The 19,009-nt window shown below is 50.3% G+C and overlaps 1 protein-coding gene across 7 annotated transcripts in view; it reads right to left on the reverse strand.

Annotated features, from left to right (window-relative positions):
- Window positions 1-2,953: 2,953 nt before the first annotated feature.
- The window catches only part of EPB41L1 (erythrocyte membrane protein band 4.1 like 1), a 122,589-nt gene continuing 106,533 nt past the window's right edge, over window positions 2,954-19,009 (reverse strand). For all 7 annotated transcript variants that reach the window (XM_045804521.2, XM_045804524.2, XM_045804526.2 and 4 more), the window contains 5 exons: window positions 15,131-15,217; window positions 14,249-14,332; window positions 12,134-12,214; window positions 11,672-11,788; window positions 2,954-6,436 (listed from right to left, as the gene is read on the reverse strand). In XM_045804521.2, the coding sequence (XP_045660477.1) occupies window positions 6,428-6,436; window positions 11,672-11,788; window positions 12,134-12,214; window positions 14,249-14,332; window positions 15,131-15,217 (378 nt within the window). In that variant the 3' untranslated portion in view covers window positions 2,954-6,427. The remainder of the gene's footprint in view (window positions 6,437-11,671; window positions 11,789-12,133; window positions 12,215-14,248; window positions 14,333-15,130; window positions 15,218-19,009) is intronic.

The raw sequence follows: 19,009 nt of genomic DNA on the forward strand, positions 1-19,009 counted from the left end.
GAAAGAGACCCGGCAGAGCTCTTGGTCTCGGGAGGAACGGTCCGCCGCTTGCAGGTTCCGCCCCATCAAATGTTGCCTTTTGCTACTTTAAGTTACGCGTCTTAGCTCCTGAGCCGTGGATAACAACCTTCACCAAACCATGTATATCCTGCTCCAGAAACACATCCACCAGCCCTGGTCCTTTGGTCTTAATCAGTCATGGTCGCCGAAGCTGGGGTCAAGATCATCGCTGCCTAGTAGCCACACGAGATGCTCAGTGATGGTCCCGGTCAGCCAGTTTCCACCTGAGTATCACCACTGGCCCATCATCACCCAGTCGCAGCTTCCAACCGCACTCAGTCCTGGAGGAGATTGTCAGAAACCCAGTCCGCAGGGTGGAGAAAACCAGTCTCAGCTGCAGTAGCCACCACATGGGTCCCTCCGGCCATCATCACCCGTGTCAGGCGGCGCAGGCTACAAACGTGCCTCGCGAGGGAATTTGCCTGTTTGGTTCTCTCTTGTTTACATGGAACCCAGCAGGAAGCCAGACACAAGGGCTCACCTGGGTGTGTGTATCTATCACAAGTTTAATTAAGGACTATATTAATATATGGCTTCTATTCGGGGGCCTTGCTCAGTGCTGGGTGGTTGTATCGGAGTTCAATCAAAGAAGTAGAATCAATAGGAGATATATACTAAGAGATTTACTGCAAAGAATTGGCTTATATGATTGTGAGGACTGGCTAGGTAAGTCCAATAATCCATAGGGCAGGCATTCATATATAAGTTCTAAGCCTTACACTAACCCTAGTAAGTAGATATTAGTATTCCCAACCTACAGAAGAGAAAACCAAGGCTCAGACAGGTTATACAGATGGAGAGTGGCAGAGCCAGGATGTAAACCAAGGTCTGACTGGCTGTTCTTATCCCTGTGCTGCCACTTCTTAGCTTGTCTGTCACACTTCCTCAGTGACAGCCGGACATACCAATCTGTCTCAGTCAAAACTCATTTCTCAGTGGGTTGCAGACTAGACTGGGCCCTGCAGTCACGGTTAATCATAATAAGCTGCTGCAGGATTAACCAGAGATGGCCTCCATCAGTCACAGTCATGCGTGTCAAACTCAGACTGTCCTGTCCATTCCATTTCCTGCCTGAAGAAGCTCAGCTCCCTCCCCGGCCCTCCTTATGCCCAGTGTTGGGTGCTGAGCAAAGTGTCTGATCTCAGAGCTCCTTGTTCCAGCCGGGCTCACCATCTTCTCAGAGACTCCAGCACTGAATTATGGGCATGGAAGCTACAGATGGTGGCCCTGGAATCCCCGCTTATGGGTCACATGTCCATCCAGGTCAGGGTTTTACTCTGGTACTACTGACAGATAAGACCAGATTTGTTGTGAGAGCTGTCCTGTGATTATAGGATGTTTACCAGTATCCCTGGTCTCTACCTGCGAAATGCTAGTAGCACCCCCTCAGTTGTAACAGCCAAAAATGTCTTCAGACATTGCTAAATCTTCCCTGGGGGAGGGCAAAATCACTCCCCTGCTCTCATTTGAGAAACACTAATCTAGATAAATCAACCCCAGGTTATTCCCAAGCAACACAGAAGCTGACCCTGTATTTCTGGGAGATAAAGATACAGATCCAGAGTGTGTGGGGACCCAATATTTACAAACTATGCCCTATTCCAGAACCCCGTGGGTGCCAGATAGCTAAAGAAAACATACAGCAAAACATTCAGGGAAGGATTCACAAAGCTCCTGAAAGCAATTACCTCTGACAATGGACAGGAGTCTGGAGAGGGCTGAAGAATTGCTTTCACTGCACAGCATTTTGTGTCATTTAGTGAAATACCTTATAAAGAAAAAAATAGTATTTAGTATTCAAAATTACTAGGAAATGCTCAGAATCTAAGTTTTAAATAGTATTTAGAATGGTATGTACTTACTATTTAAGTTCAAAATAGTATTTAGAAAGGCAACTTAAGCTCTGAAGAGATATACATACCTGGAAAAAGAGTGGAAGAAAATGCACCCAATTATCTGCAGTGGTTCTCACTTGTGAGATTTGGGGCAATAGAGAAAGGTGGCCTGGGGTGAGTCACTTAGGAGAATAACAAGGAAAGTGTGGTACTTGCCACTCAGGTAGCCCAAGGAGTAAGTTTTACATGAATTATGGGTTTTTAATTTTATATTTTTGCACTTATTTTTATGAAGACCTCCTTTCTTTGGCAAGTGACACTAGTTTTTGATTTATGGAAGTAATACCATTATATATATGTATGTATAATATATATATTTACAGAGTCCGTTTAGATAACTAAGTCAATAATGGGATGGGTGGCATGTACAGGGATATGGCAACATACGTGGCAGTGGGCAAAGGTTGACGCTGGGGGTTGCTGTATACATTATCCATTAGGCTCCCATGGAGGGGGTTGTAGGAAGAGACCCCAATGTAAATGCTCTTCTTTCAGAAAGAGGAGAGATCATGCTCCCTCCATATATCAAGCCCCTCTGTATCCTGGGGCACACATGCTTACTGTTCCTCCTGCCTAGAATATTCTTGCCCAAGTCCCTCACCTTACTGGATCCTTCTCTTCATTCAGCTCCTCCTCAGGGAAGCCGTACCTGGCCACCTTATTTAAAGTGGTCTCCTTTGGCAGCCATCTCCTGCCTCTGTGCATTTCCTTCCTGGTGCTGATCACTCTTGTCCCTGACTGCTTGCCTGTTGTATTATTTGTTTCTCGCTCTCTACCAGCCCGAGAGTTCCTGGAGGGCAGGAACTTTGTCTTATTTGCTGTCATGCCTGCAGAGCCTAACCCAAGTCATGAACCACACTGGAAGCTGCAAATATGTGTGGCATGAGAGTGTTCAAGGTTGGGATTTCTTCCACCCTAGTTTTAGCCCTTCCCACAATGCCAACTGGTACTGGTAGCTAAGGTCAGAGAGAGAGAGAGAGAGAGATGCCAAGACAGTGTGTGGTTCAGCATCAAACACATTTATTTCACTTTTATTGAGTATACAAGAACAGAGAGCACACGCATACAGCACAGAGCACTGAGGTGGGGGAGTGTGGGGACGAGAGGGGAGGAAGGGGTGTGAGTAAAAAGGAACAGGACAGCATCGCAGTTGGTTGGTAAGGTGCTTTTGAAAAAAAAATTATTTAGAGTGATGTTGCTCATGCAATTGCAGGCCAGTCTTGGAATGTGCTTGCAGGATTTACAAACTGAAACAGGTCCTGGCACTTCCTGTCCCCTCAGATGGAAAAGATCCCAAGAAAGCAAAATAAGAGAAAATGAAGATCTGTAGGACAGCAGACTGGGAAAAGACCCTGGAGAGCATCTGGTTTATCCTGCTCATTTTGCAAATGGGGAAACTGAGGCCCCAAAGGGGGTGGGGGGGGTGGGACTAGTCCAATGTCACATGGTGAGTTAGGGGCTGAGCCAGGATACCCTCCAGGACATTTTCCACTATGCCACATGGTCTCCTGGGTGGAGAGGCAGCACAGAAAGGGTGAGAAATGTAAAAAGGAAAAAAAGAAAAGTAGGTTGAAGACAGACAAGACAAACATCTATATTCTCTATCAAGAGGAGGATGGGAGGAAACAGTGCCCTAGATTTCAGCTTTGCAGCTCCCCTCCTCCCTGTGGCACTACCTGCCTCCCCATGGAAGGAAGGTCACAGCATCCGTGGGATGAAGAGCTCCACAAATCCTGGCCGGCCCACACACTAAACCTGGGTCACTTCATCCCTGCTCTGAAGCCACGCGTTCAAGGGCTGTAAACAGGTGTAGAATCCAGAACAAACACTTTCCCTCTGAGGTGTGACCAGAGTGCTCGGGACACCTGGTTCCTGCAAAGACAGGTGTGCTTGAGCCAGATTCCGGGTGGCCCAGAGAGGGCGGAGCCATTCCAGCCCTTGGTCTAGAAAGAATAGGAGCTCTCAGGTTGAGAGGGGTAGGAAGGAGGTTCTGTGGCTTCTCCACCAAAATTGTAAAAAGAACCTGGTGCATGGGAAGTGACCTGTCACACTCGGGGTGGGAGGGGAGGGGTCGGCCTGGGCCACCGGTCTTGCTCCAGTGTGTGTGTGTGGGGTGTGACCGAATCCACCATCGGAGCCCCAGGGGCAGGGCTCTCTCTGCCTGCTCTCTGTCCTATTTTTGCCCATAGAGGCAAACACTGTTCTGGTTTCTTGTCCTCAGGTCAGCACCAGCTTAGCAAACTGAGCATATATGTCATTGGGGAAACTGATAAGTAAGCCAGGGCCCTCTGGGTCGGGGGTATCCCTGGGCAATGGCCAATAATTGGAGAGAATGTGGAAATGCTCTCAGAGTGGCAAGCCATGATTGAAGATGTAAGGCTGGCTCAGAGGACTTCCAGGTCCCTCCCCTCCCCGACATTCTCTCCTGCAGTCCAAGAATAGTGTCTGGCCCAAGTAGGTACTCAATAAATAATTTGTTGAATGAATTTAATCACCGCTGTAGATGTGGGACGGGGGAGGTAAGATGGGACTGAGAAATTAAAGTGTGGTGGGGATATATCCCCTCCAAAGGGGACTCACTAAGCTCAGAGAAGCAGCTCCTGGCAGGCAAGCCTGGGAAAGCCCAAGCTTTGGAAGGGGTATTCTCCAAGGGCTTCTGTGGTCTGAAGGCAATTCTGGGGACTCTGAGGGTACAGGCTCAGAGCTCAGATGCTGGCTAAAGGGGAGGTTTCCAAAGCCAGAGTCTCATACATAGAAGGAGCCTCTGAGCAACACCACCTTTCATCCGAGGCTTGTTCCGGGGCAGGCAAAGCCTTCAGAAATGAAGTTTTACCCTATGGGGCCTGCTCTGTGTTCCTGGTCTCTACCACAGCTGCTTTGGCCCAGGAGGAAGAGAATGAATGTGGGAGGGGTAGAGGGTGAGAGCGAGCCGGGCTCTCCAGACAGCTGGGTTAAAGCCACCAACCTCTGTGGTGGCCAAGGGTGTCACGTCCCTTTGCATGGGGAGTCAGCCATCATAACGTGGTCAGGGAAAAGACATGTGGCCAAAAAAAAGAGAAGACTGAAAACTGAAGCAAACCCCCTAGGGAGGTATGGGAGCTGAGCCAGGGGACCCCTCTAGCGGAATCCTGACTCTGGACCCCACACCTGAGCACAGACCAGGCCCTGGTGGCTACTGCCCGAGGGGGGGAAAGGCATCTTGGACTATGTCTGTGTTTCTTCCTTCTTGCCAAACTCCTGCCCCTCCATCTGGGGTCCCCAACCCTCCCCACCAATCAACCAGTTACAAATACCACACACTGTATTACTACGCTGAACCGTCAGCTCCTACTGCGAGCAACCCACAGCCAGAGTCCAGGTCTCCTCGGCTGGGCCGGTTCGGTGAGCTCTAAGAACCATGGGATACATCAATCACAGTCGGGTAATTATAATTTTAAAATGTCAGCTTCATACTTACCAGCACTGTTTATTTTAATATTTGTTTCCTGTTATATGTCATATACATAACTTAAAAGCACATCCATACACATCTCCTACAAGCTGCACCTTCGTAATGAGAACCCATAAACATACAATGTCTACTTTCCTTCCTGTGGCTGGGTTTTCTGTTCTTGCTTTCTTTTCTTTTTCTTGTTTCAAACCAGAGTCATCCGCAGCGGCCCTCGGCAGGACCAGGATACAGAGGGTGGAGGAGGGGGAGGAGGGAGCCAAGACAGAAATGACAACAAGACGCGTGAGTCGAGGGGAAGGGAAGGGGAGGCGGAAGAAAGGAAGGTGGATTTTGCAGCCCAGTGTCAAGACCCAAAAAATAATAATCCAGTGTTCCTCCTCCTTTCTGGGTAGGGGATTTTCTTTCGTTCTTGGCAAACGGTTTCTTTCGTTCTTGGCAAACGGTTGACTGTGCGTGTCTTGCTGCTGCGACTTCTCTTGCTTTGCTGCAAAAGTGTTTCCTTTGCATCGGAGTGGGCAGCACACGCTTCAGGACAAATGGAATGCTCGTCCACGCAAGGTAATGTGCGGAACCAGGGTCGTTTTGTACGCCTATGATCATTGTGGTCTGACTTGCTTTTGTCGTTCCGCAGGGCTTCGAAAGGGGGAGCGAGAGAGTACTGTCATTATATATATATATATGTATATATATATATATATATTTTTTTTTTTTTTCCTGAAAAATCCCACCAGTTCTTCAATTTGTCTGCAAAGGAAATGTAGGTGTTCAGATGTTGGTTGCTGCTGTTGGCCGACTGCGCGGCCAGCCCCAGCAGCAGTGCAAGGACGCGGTGTTTCCTGTATATATATCTATATCTATATATATCTATATATATATGCTTTTCCTTTCCCAGTCCCTCTTTGGTGACAGTACGTCACAGCTGGGACTTCGATGTTGAGTCGGAGAATCCAGGATGAAGGCCCCTTCTTAACGGTTCTCTGGCTTGGGTTGGACCAGAAACGCCAGCATCTCTTCACAGAGGTCAGGATTCCTAGAGCCGGAGGCATGGAGGGGAGGGGACACGAAGGAAGAGGACAAGACAAATTAATAACTTCTGCTCATTCATCTTTAAATATGCAGCAAGAGGTTGTTTCAGCTGCTTTTCCTGTGTGCTCTTTATATTATGGCTCAGGAAGACAGTGACTTGTCCAAGGCCACACAGCTGAGACCCGAACCCACATCTGTCTGGAAATCTAAGTTTCCTTTAACACTGAGAAGCTCAGACCACATGCGGTTCCCCTTTTCTTCCTACCTTCTCTCGGTCTAAGAACTGTTTGGTTGTGATTGCAGAAGCTCTTTGTTTTTCCTCTCTGATCTCCACGGGCCTGTGTGTCTCGGGGATTAAACCCCAGGAAGTAGCATTTCCATAAAGACACTGGAGCCTGGATTCCAACTCAAGTTTGACTCCAAAATTTTGTGGTTAAGGGCATGAGCTCCCCAATCAGACTGCGTGAGTTCAAATCCCATTCCATGGCCTATGAGCTCTGTCATCTTGGGTGTGTTTAACTTCTTTAGGCCTCCTGTGCTCCCCTGTAAAGGGGGTGCTTCCTCACGCAGTTACAGGGAGCATTCGAAACAAGGGTTAGCAAACAGGAAGCGCTGAACAAATACTGACTGTTCCTATTACTACGACTGCTGTGGTTAACTTAGCCACACACTGTCGGGATCTCCTTGAGGGCAATGGCCGCCTTTTACTGATCTTTGTCTTTCCAGTTCTCATCACTGTGCCTGATGCATAGCAACTACCCAAAACCACTTAACAGGTGAATTATCCTTCCTGCCCTTTACCACGCACACAGGGTCAAGTGCGAATGGAGTTATATACATGAAATCCTTCCCAGTTTACTTGACAGATGGGAAAATTGAGACCCAGAGGGTTCAATGTCCTCGTGAGTTGGTGACAGAAATGGGACTAGAGCCCAAGTTTTCTGCTCTGAAACAGGTCATTTTTTTTCTCCCATCAAAATCTTGAAGGTAAGGAAGCTGGGTGTTGCTGGCGGTGCTTGGGAGACAGGTCCTGTCTGGAGAAGGTGGGCCAGTGGGAGAAGATGGAGCAGAAACCACACATCTGGCCTGTGAGTTGCAGGGAGAAAAAAGACCCTGTGTCAGATGGGTGTGCTTTCCACACTCACAGCAAGAACTTCAAAGAGGAGGGACTTCTGGAAGGAAGGCCAAGTGTCAACTGGAGTTTGAACAGATGTTTCTGGAGGATTCAGGGAGGGAAGAGGAGCTAAAGAGCAGCAAGAAGGACACCTACAAGGAGACAGGGCTTGGGCACCAGGCTGGGGGCAGAAACTTGCAGTCTGACTTACTCAGGGCTCTCATCCATCCCTGCACATGGCAAATCCTCAAGGGGTCAGGATGCGGGTTCACGGTGCTAAGCACCTTCTGCAGGTGACGCGCTGTCCTTGTGTGTCACTGCTGCGGATTGATTATTTGTGTCCCCACACCAAAATTCATATATTGGAGCCTTAATTCACAATTTGAGGGACTTGGAGGGGGTTTTCGGGAGGTACTTGGGTTATTAAGGGTGGAGCCCTCACTTATAGGATTAATGCCCTTATAAAAAGATACACAAGAGAGATTCTCTCTTTCTCTCTGCTCTGCCAGGTGAGGACCTACAGAGAAGACAGCCACCTGCACCTTGATCTTGGACTTCCCAGCCTCCGTAACTGGGAAGAAATAAACATATGTTGTTCAAGCCACCGAGTCTATGGTGTGCTGTCATAGCAGCCCAAACTAAGACATTCACAGATGCTAATTGTTACAGCAGCTCCAAAACATAGTTTAACTTCATTTTGTAGATGAGGAAACTGAGGCCCAGGGAGGTTCCTCTGGGCAAACTGCTAGCAAGGACTTTCTGGCTCCAAAGCCTAGTGTGTTCTTTCTACTCAATTCTGCTAACTACCTGAGGATTTTTTTTTTTTAAATAGTGGCAGGCTGCACTTTAAGTCCTATAGTTCAGTGGAAACATGACGTGGGATGTCTTCAAAAGCCTTTAGACACTTCAGAAGGGCCAGGGGCATCTGAATGATGCCATATTATAAGTTATTCTTCTCGGTTTATTACATCAGAGTCCAAATGTGCAGTGTTTTGTTAGCTTACTTTAAGTTGATAGTAATCAGAGTGATCCTTTTAGCTTTTAATGAGCATTTACTATGTGCCGGGCACTGTGCTAACTACTGTATATGGATGATCTCACTAACCCTATGGGATAAGGAGGTTAAGACCACAGGGTGGCTTTGGAGTCTCACAGATGAGCTTTGACTCCCTCATCAAGCCCCATGGCTTTGAGAAAATCACCTGATATCTCGGGGACTCCGTTCCCTCATTTGTAAGAATGAGCAGATGACAATACTTAGGTCAAGTGCATGGCCTGGAGCCTGGAATAGTATAAACACTCCATACATTTCAGCAATTGTTATCACTGTGATTATGGTTGCTGACCACTAGCTGGTGAGCGAAGTGCAGAGATAAATAATCTGCTGGAAGTCACGTGGCTAATAACAGGCAGGGCCGAGACTAAATCCATGTTTGCAGGATTCCAGCTCTTTCCTCCGGCTACCAAGATACATCCATCCATCAAACCGACATGTTTCAAGCACTTTAAAAAAGAGTTTTCAAATTCAGAGAAGACCTCTCCCCCAGAATGAGTGAGTCTGATGATATAAGGGGTCAAATGTGGCTCTTAACTAGTAGTAAAGCATGTGGAGAGAAAAGGCAAGGGAGAAACTTCTGTCTTCTCGGGGTGACATGAATAAGGTGAACTTCAAAGAGAATCCAACAGGGAGAGGGAGAGAAGGAGAGACAGAGAGGGAGAGAAAGAAGGAGAGAGATAGAGGAAGGGAGAGCGAGGAAACAGGGAGAGAGACAAAGAAAAAGAGGGAGAGAGGGAAAGAAGGAGAGAGGGAAGGAGGGGGGTGGAGAGAAAGAGAGAGAGGAGAGACAGAATGGTGGTGTGTGGGACAATGGCATCAAAGGAAGAACTAACAGAGGGGCAAAGAGGACGAATGAGACCTGCCAAGTGGGCAGATGTGAAAGGCTGCACAGTGAGGGGCGGGGGTGGGGTGGCCAGGATGTGGCGGCAGGGAGAGCTCTGAGTGGCCAGGGAAAATGGGAAGGCAGGAACCTGGGGGACTGGCTGGAAATGCCCCAGGAAAGATGGGGAGGAACAAGATAGGGGAAGAAGAAAATAGGAGAAACATGTGCCAGGTACTCTAGGAAAGCAAATAAACAGCCAGAAGGCCATGACTGGAAGGGGCTTGCCCCATCTCTTCATTTTGCAAGTGAGGAAACTGCGTGCCCACGAGGGAATGGCTGGGATTGGAGCCAGGTCCCCGGATTCCCAGCACAGAATTCTTTGCACCAAGAGCTGCACATGGACTTCCTACGGACCAACCTATAAATACAGATCCCCAGGTCGGGTCCAGCCCTTCTAAATCAGACTTTATGACCATGGTTGTCCAGTACCGGTAATCCCCAGGTGATGCTGCCAGCTCAGCTCTCGCCGCACTACCACTCAGAGATCTGGGGGACGAAAGGCAAGAATAACTGGACAACGGAGGGGACAGGAGGGACGGTTTGCCTGGAAACCCGAGGAAAGCTGGGACGTAGGCTTTGCCCATGACCAGCTTATACTTCTAGAGCAGTGCTGTCCAACAGAAACAGAAACGAAAGACACATATGGAATTTAAATTTCTCTAGACGGTATTTGCTAAATTTTCTAGATATTTCTAATTTCCTTAAATCTTCTAGATAGAAACTTTTCATTTCTAAATTAAAATTCTAAATTTTAAATTACCTTAAAACGAGTAAAAGAAACAGGGGAAATGAACTTTAATAATATATTTTATTTAACCCAATATATCCAAACATGATCATTTGAACGGGTAATAGAAACATTGAGATATTTTGCATGCCTTTTTCCATATTAAGTCTTCAATATCCTGCATGCATTTTACCCTTAAAGCACATCTGATTTCAGATGAGCCGATTGCAAGTGCTCGATAGCTATGTGTGTCGCACGGTACAAAAAGAACATTTCCATCACTGCAGAAAGTTCTGTTGGACAGCACAGTCTAGACCAGGGTTTGGCAGCGTTTCAAAGTGGCCAGAAAATGTTTCAGTGTTTTTCCTTCTGACAGGAAGGGGGTGGTGATCCACATTCTTGTATCTTTCTAGAAAACACGGTCTCATTCATCAGGGAAGAGGGCAAAAAGGAGATCTGCTGCTTGTAGGAGTCTTTGAGATGAGTTTTTTTTTTTTTTTATTGTGGTACAATGTATGAGGTGTGTAAAGAGCACAAATCCAAGGACACAGCTCAACACATTTATATATGTGTATACACACACACACACACACACACACACACGTGACCTACCCCGTTCAAGATGCTGACATTTCCAGCACCCCCAAAGGTTCCCTTGTGACTCCTCCCTGTCAATATCACATCCCAGAACTAAGCACTATTCTGACTTTTACCATCATTGACTAGTTTGGCCTACTTTTGGACTTGTATAGAATTCTACCACTCAACTTGACGTCTGTGAGATTTCATTTTATAAGTCTGATAAAATCCAGTCAATTTTCAGAGGGACCAGAAGAACCCCTCCCCCAATTTAGACCAATAAAAGCCCTATCTGCGGTAGCATCATCTCCTTCCTCTTGTTCAGCAAGACATGGATGGTCCGTCCATAAGAAAACAGAAAAGTAAGTTTCTGGCCCAAGGTAGCCTGAGAAGTTAAAGGGTTTGCAATCTAGTAACACAGATGGGATCAAGGGCTCTGGTCATCATATTCCCCCTTAGCAACATCCAGTGACCTGTGATGAAGGCAGAGACTCAGGGACAGGAAGGTGGCCCCGGGACCTGAGGGGCCTTTTTCTGGCTTCAAGTGAGGCTATGCTTGTCTCCAGCTGTCCCGCCTTAGGATATGCTATCCACCCTCTCTCCCTGTCCTCATCACTTCCAGATATGCTTTTCTAGGTCTGGGGCCTGAAAACCCCAAGAAGCCAAAGAACCAGTCTTCCTGCCCCCCATCCCCCACTCTGATTTGTTGTATTTGGGGGAACTACTTCTCTCCTTTGAGCCACAACCAGGGACGTGGGGACTGAAAGCTGTGCTAGGGCCCAAGCCACCTGACAGGCTCTCAGATGGAAATGACCCTCGGAAGATCTCACCAGTGTTCCCTCTTCCCTTGTCATGGCTGCTGAGCCTCAGAGGGCTTACCTGTGGCTTCCTGTCCCTCTCCTCCGGGGACGGGTCTGTTTCTCTGTATACCACAGCTTTGGTTACCAGCATGTCAGGATGCTGCAGTTTGGCCTCCTTGATGGCCAGAGCCAGGGCCTGGTAGAAAAGAGCAACAAAGTAAGGAACCACAGGATACTGAATACGGGAGAGATCGGGGAGACCGACAAGCCCCTTCATGTACAGCTGTGGAAACTGAGGCCCAGGGAGGGGCAGTGGTCAAGGAGTTCAAGGGAGAGCCCAGAGCTCAGGGCCTCTGGCTCCTTCAGGCTCCTATTCTATGTCCCTTTCTTTGGAGTTCATTTGGGGCTCCTTGTCTGGATAGGATCAGCATGAAGTGGAATTCACCTCTGCTCACAAGGGCAGCTGTCCATGGGTGACCCCATATGGGAGGAACTGGGGACTGGGCAGGGCTGCCGGGAACAGCATTCCCTACCCCCATACCTGGTCTTGATCAACATCTTCATCCCCAGTGATGATGATCCGCTTCTCGATCCTCGTCTCAGAAAACCCCCCTTTCACAGTCTGCAGAGTGAGAGGGCGGCAAGGTCAGCCCTGGGTTCTGCGCGGTTGTGACAGGGCACCCATCCAAAGCACCCCTCAAGGGCGAGGCTGGAACCAGCAGTCACCTTCTCTCCTGGCTCCCTCTTCTGGTTTTGGGACTTTAGATGGCACATCTCGCCCAAGGCCACCACTCCCCCAACTAGCAAACTGCCCCCTCTAGGTCTTCCAAGCCCAGCTCAAGTCATGCCTCCCTGATCGTGGTTGGTGACCCTGCCCCCCTCCTGCCTTGGTACTCCCTGAGTACCAAGTCTGTCTCTCTTGCGTGGTTTCTGGGGCTCTCTGCCTCGCACTGACCTTGTGTGTGTGACCCCGTCTAGCTCACTAGGCTGGAGCTCCTGAGGGCAGGGGCCGCATTTTGTTCATTTCTGTGCCCCCTCCGCCCCTCCCCCCTCCCTGGTCCAATCTGACCAGGGCAGGTGCTAAACGCAGATTTGTTGAATGAACACATGAATGAAATGTGAATGGTGACAAGGTTCTATCTTAAATGACTTCAAACAAAACTACGAGAGAAAATCGCGTTGGTGATACTCATAACCTCCACTGTTCTCTGAAAGGGCAGGGTTTGGGCGCCAGTTTGGAAGTAGAAGATGGGGGAGGACCTAACTGCTTGGCATAGCAAGGAGAGTGGTAGCTGAGGGAAATTCCAGCAGGAGCCAGGAGCAGACAGAAAGAAGGGGCCTCCTGGTTGGCAAGGAGGGGAGAAACTTCGGGAAGAAGAGTTTTCTGAGCTGTATGCAGTGACGTGTGTGATGGAAAACCTTCCCGTAAAACCTTCAGTGAAGTCAACATTGCTCACAAATGCTTCCGGTGAAAGCGGGGGCTTCCCGGAACATGCAAAGGTACCGCGTCCCGCACCGGAGTGGGGGTGAGCAGTGCTGGGACGGGGTGTGTGCGGGAGGGCCAGCGCTACCCAGCAGACTTCCTCCTCAATGGCTCAGCAGAACCTCCACCTCTACCTGCCTCCCCAGTCCCCCTCCTCCAGGCCTCCCTCCGGCCTGGGCCCCCTCCTGCCTCCCTCCTGGCCACTGGGTGGGCGTGGAGATGCTTGTCAGCCTGCCTTCAGCCCTCTGTGCTCATTGGCTGAGTCACAGCTGACGCGCAGGGAGTGACTCCCTCCCGTGGCCCTGCCTCTTCCTTCCCCCACTGCGGTTCATAGCCCGGTCCAGGCCCCCCACCCCTCGTCCCTCCAAGCCTCTCTTTCTTCTTTCCGCCATCAACCTGCGCATCCAGGTGGACCTCATCTCCCCTCCTTAAACCTCTTGGGGCTGGGTCACTCCCCAGTTAAAAAGTCTTGACAGTATTCCAACAGCTCTTAGACTCAGACCCTTCAGAGTCACATCTGCCCTGGGATTTGTCTCATTGGTCGCTATTTGGCTTCCCCTGCCTCCAGTCCACCCCCATTCCCCACAGCTACACCCCCTACGTGCTATTTCTCCCTGACGGAGACCACGGCTGCTGTCCCCACAAACATGCATCGCTTGCAGCCACCAGCACCCCTCGCGCAGAGGTGGGCATAAGGTTGACGGTCACTAACATCCACACAGCGAACAAATAAACAAATACACGGTCTCTGCTCCCATCTTCTGCGTTGCTTAGAATGTCTGCATCTGTCTTCTCCTCCCTCATGAGTCCTACCTGGCTTCCTAAGACCCTGCACAAATCCCACTTTTTCCAGAAGACCCCTCCTCACTCTTTTAGGCTTCCTTACATCACCTCTTCTAAATCCTGCCGGCCCTTAAGGTCCGTAAGGCGCAAATGCCATGGCTCTGAGTTACTTCCAGTGAGGTGGTCTTGCCCCCCCACCAGCCTGGCTGTCAACGTTGAAGGGTGGGGTCCGTGCCTAGGTCAACCCGTAGTCCAGAACAAAGCGCATAGCACTCCAGAAACTAGACCACCACAGGTCTTCTCTGTCCACGATACAAGGCACAGCAATGGCAATGACCTTCCCAGCCCCACAGCCAGGCTGGGGGCAGACGGCGCCCTGCTGCTACTCACTTTGGTAACATGGGTGGTGGTGGAGGTGGAGAGGGTTTCCGCGGTGGCGCCGTAGGTGCTGGTGAGGACATCTTTCCCGATGATCTGCAGAATATAACCACCCCCCACCCCAGGGGTCAGGTAAGGACACTGGGCTCTGCACGGTGGGGGTGGGGGTGGTAAACCAAGGGGGCCCCACGAAGGTGAAGTTTGGAAGCCAAGATGGTTTAAATCACTGATTCTAAGAATTCAGGAATACTGGAATCTTCAGAATGCTAGATCCATGAAATTTTCAAACCGTTGACTCTCAGATTCCTAGAACCTGAGATTCCCGAGGCCCAGAATCTTAACAAGACCCCAGAATGTAAGAATCCTGGCATCTTAGAAGAATGCATGGGGGATCCAGGGTAGAAATAGAGCCCTCCCGAACCCCCACCCCGTCACAGCCGGGAACACGTGGCCTCCGGGGCTAGACAAGGAGAAGGACAGACTTGGCGAATGCAGGGATGCAAGAGACCTCACACTGACAGACCCAGGCTCACGGGAGCCACTGACAGAGCCATGTCCAGAGTGCAAGCCTCTGGACTCCTCGTCCATATTTCCTCCTGCTCCGGACAGAGAGCAGATGCAAACGAGCTGTCCCATCACAGGCACCACCGAAGAGGGGGCTGCTTCACCCTCGCGCTGCGATGCCCTCCGGTGTGTGTATGTGGGGGTGGAGGCGACGGATGAGACTCTGGTGGGCACAAGGGAGCCCTGTGGGCATCTGAGAACGATCCAGGCTTCTGGCGCGGTGCTTCCAAGGGCAGCCCTCTGGGCTTTACGCTGCACTTTCTGTGGGCCACCTGCAGACCGCATTCTCAGCACAGAGGCCCCTAGCCTGAGCTGGCCCTAGCCACTTACCGGAGAAAGAGAACGGATATCCGTGGCCACCGTCTGTGGGCCTGGGATCATGGCAGCTGCCCCCTTCCCGGACTTGAGACTGTTCTCCTGGGGAAACAATAGCGCTCAGACGGCCAGATCTCACGTGGGTGGGCCCCCAGGATGGCCAGAGCACACAGCTGTGTGGCTCTCACAGCCACGAAGTTGAGGAGTGACACTGTCATGCACTCACATGCTCACACACACCTGCTCTCAACCTTACTCTCTCACTCGCTCACACACTCATGTGCTGGCTCACCCACTCACTCACTCAACATTTGGAGTGCCTGGGGTTAGGGACATTGCTCCCAGGAAGCACTAAGGAGGGGAGACATTCAGGCTCTCGTCCTGGCCCTGCCATGTTCTAGCCACGTGAGCTGGTGCACAGCCACCTCCACTCTGTGGGCCTCATGGATTTACCCATAAAATGGGACTCCTGCCATGTCGGTTTGTCAGTGGTAACAAATGCCCCACTCTGGTAGGGGATGCTGATTGTGGGGGAGGTGTGCGTGTGCAGGGGTGAGGAGCATATGGGAAATCTCTCTGTATATATCCCCATATATGGAGCATATGGGGTACCTTCCTCTCAATTTTGCTGTGAAACTGCTCTAAAAAAATAAACTGCTCTAAAAATATTGTCTTAAGCATTTTTTTAAAAAGACACCCCTGCCCAACTCCCACAGAGATATTATGAGGTTAACAGAGGAGAAAGGGCTTTGCAAATGCCGATCTTGGATAAACATAGGAATATAGGCTGGCTACGAACAACATAATAATACCTACTGTTTTCTGAGTACTTGCTATGTGCTCGGTATTATGCTAAGGCTGCACGATCTCATTTAATCCTCGGAACAACCACAGGAAATTGTTTTAATATTCCTGTTTCAGAGTCGAGAAACCGGAAGGCCAGACAATGTCAAGTGGCTCATTCCGTCCACCAGCAAGTTAGTGACAGAGCCCGGATTTAGACCCGTATTCGTCAGACTCCAAGCCCTACGTGCAATGCTACTCTGCCCTCAGAGCTCTCACCCTGGAGCAGCTCTCCTGGTCCTACGCTGGATTCTACCCGCTGGATACTCCTGGGTTGGCCACGTGTACTGCCCCATGTCTGGCAGGGGGCCCGGCCGCCCGCCTCTACCTCCCACTTTCTGTACCATCTTGGGCTCACCCTTGTCTGTCCAGGGGCCCAGAGCTGTGTCTGCTGGGCAGCTGCCCAGTGGCTGAACCCCGGCCCTGGTGTGTGCACGGTACTAGATGTGGACCTCTGCCTGCCAGGGGACAGGTAAGGATGGAAGCCCTCTGCCTTTGCTCTGCCTGCCCCGCCAGGACTGCCTCCAACTGAGGCAGTGACCTGGTCACCTGGCACTTCACCAATGAGCAACTCTCAGATGGAGTCCCAGAATGTGGCCCAGCAGCAGGCCTTAAAACGGGAGGTCTTGCCCACAGACACAGAAAGATGCTCAACATCACTCATCACCAGGTAAACGCAGCTCAAAGCCACAATGAGATATCCCCTTACACCTGTCAGAAAGGCCAGTCTCAAACAGACAAAAACAACCAGTGTCGGTGAGGATGTGGAGAAAAGGGAGCCCTCATGCACTGCTGGTGGGAGTGCAAACTGGGGCAGCCACTGTGGAAAACACCTCTTCGGAGAAAAGTAAAAATACGATTCAGTAACTCCAGTACTGGGTATTTACCCAAAGAAAACAAAAATATTCATTAAAAAGATCTGTGCACCCCTATGTTTATTGCAGCAGTATTTACAATAGCCCAGATATAGAAGCAGCCCAAGCGTCCACGGATAGGTAAATGGATAAGGACGGCGTGCTAGATAATGTTCTTACTCAGCCATAAACAAGAATGAGATCTGACAATTTGCAACAGCATGGATGGACCTAGACGGCATGATGTTAAGTGAAATTTAAGTCAAAGACAAATGCCATATGATTTCACTTATATGTGGAATCTCACAAACCAAACAAACAAACCGATGAAAAAAGGCATAAACAGATCATAAATACAGAGAACTGGGAGCTGCCAGAGGGGAGGGGGTGGAGGGTTGGGCAACCAGAGGTGAAGGGGGAGTGGGAGGTGCAGGCTTCCTGTTCCAGGATGAACAGGTCACGGGCATGAAAGGCGCAGCACAGAGAATAGAGTCCGTGGTACTGTAACAGGGCTGCGTGGTGACAGATGGCCCCTACGCTTGTGCTGAGCACAGCATAATGTATAGAGCTGTCGATCGCTATGTCATACACCTGAAACCAACGTCACGTTGTGTGTCAACTATGCTTCAGTTCAAACAAGGGTGGGGGCAGACTTCTGGGCTCCATGCTTCCTTCCTGCCAGCCTAGGAGAGTCACTAGCCCCTTTGAGTCCTGCTGTCACTCCAGGCAATTCTTCCCCAAAGCCTCCTCTTCTCCCACTGCGCCCTCTGTCCCGGACAAAGCCTCACCTCCACCTTCACACTGAAAATAGAGGCCACTAATGGGGACACAGGTCGTTCAAAACAAGGCACCATCTGCTCTGTCCGTCTCCCCTTCACCTATGGCCAGTCCTCTCGCCTGCCTCCAGGAGGTGTGGCTTCTCTCCCTGGCCAGGGCAATGCCACCGTCTCCGCTCTGGACCCTTCCTCCCTCCAGCTGAGGGCTCTCCTCCTCACCATCTTCCTCTCTCCAGTTATGCCTTAACCCTGCCCCCTTCTCCGCACCCACCTCCTTGCACACCGGCTCTGCTGCAGCCCTTAAACCAGCTCCCTGCCTTCCCTTCCCGTCTCTCCCAATGGCGTGCGGGCTCAGGGCGCTGTCGGCTTCCTCAGTCCTGGGCTCAGAGCACCGGGCACAGCGCACCACACAGCATTCAACAGATATTTGCCGAGAGAAGGAAGGAGGGAGGGAGGACAGGAAGGAATTTTTTCTCTAGTGACATCCCACACAGTTGCCAGGGTAATCTTTCTAAAACACAGAAACACATATTTGATGACATCACACCCGCATTTCAAAGTTGAAGTGATGCCCCACTGTGTCCAGGACAAAGTGTGAACTTCCTATGTGACATGTGACGCCCTTCAAATTCTGGCCCAGCCTACCTTTCCAGCCTCTTCTCCCCCACCCCGCTCCTCTTCCACACACCTGACATCTTGCTTCATTGACCACCTGCCTTTCCCCCAATGCTCCGCTCCTTCCCATCCTTGCCTTTGCACCTGCTGTCCCCACTGCCTAGGATGCCTGCTGCTGTGGCCGCACTGTCATTTATCCCTGAAGGATGGCTCAGATGTCCCTGCCGAGGTAAAGCCCTCTCAGTCCTCCTGGCAGGGGTGTCGCCCCATGCCTCTCCTCCCTGCGCCCCCTTGGAAAGCATTTATTACACTGTTCCATGAAGGCAGGGACAAAGAACAGCAGCTCACATTTACAGACCCCTTACTATGTGCCAGGCACGCCTCTGCACAGATTACCTCGGTCCCTCCTTGGGTCAACCCTTTGAGGGATGTGCTATTATTTCCCCCATCACCCCATTTTACAGAAGTGGGAACTGAGGCTTGGAGAGGTTCAGGTAACTTGCCCAGGGGTCATCCTGCCAGGACGTGGGAGAGCTGGGCCTTGTTCACCACTGTGTGCCCAGGACCCAAACAATGACACGTGCCCGCGATCATTACTTGAACAGATGACTTCTTGCAGGCAGTAGATGTCCTTCAACTCTGTATTCCCTACCAGGCAGGCAACAGAGACTAAAAAATGCTTTTGGAAGAAATGAATGGATGGATGGATGGGTGGGCGGGCAGGTGGGTAAATGAACGATGTAACTGCCTACTCACCACAGTATGAACTTAAATTTAGCCCTAGAAGCATCCAATGCCACGTGGAG

The sequence above is a fragment of the Ursus americanus genome, chromosome 22, assembly GCF_024610735.1.
Source record: "Ursus americanus isolate L20-20 chromosome 22, mUrsAme1.1.p, whole genome shotgun sequence".
Taxonomy (NCBI): domain Eukaryota; kingdom Metazoa; phylum Chordata; class Mammalia; order Carnivora; family Ursidae; genus Ursus; species Ursus americanus.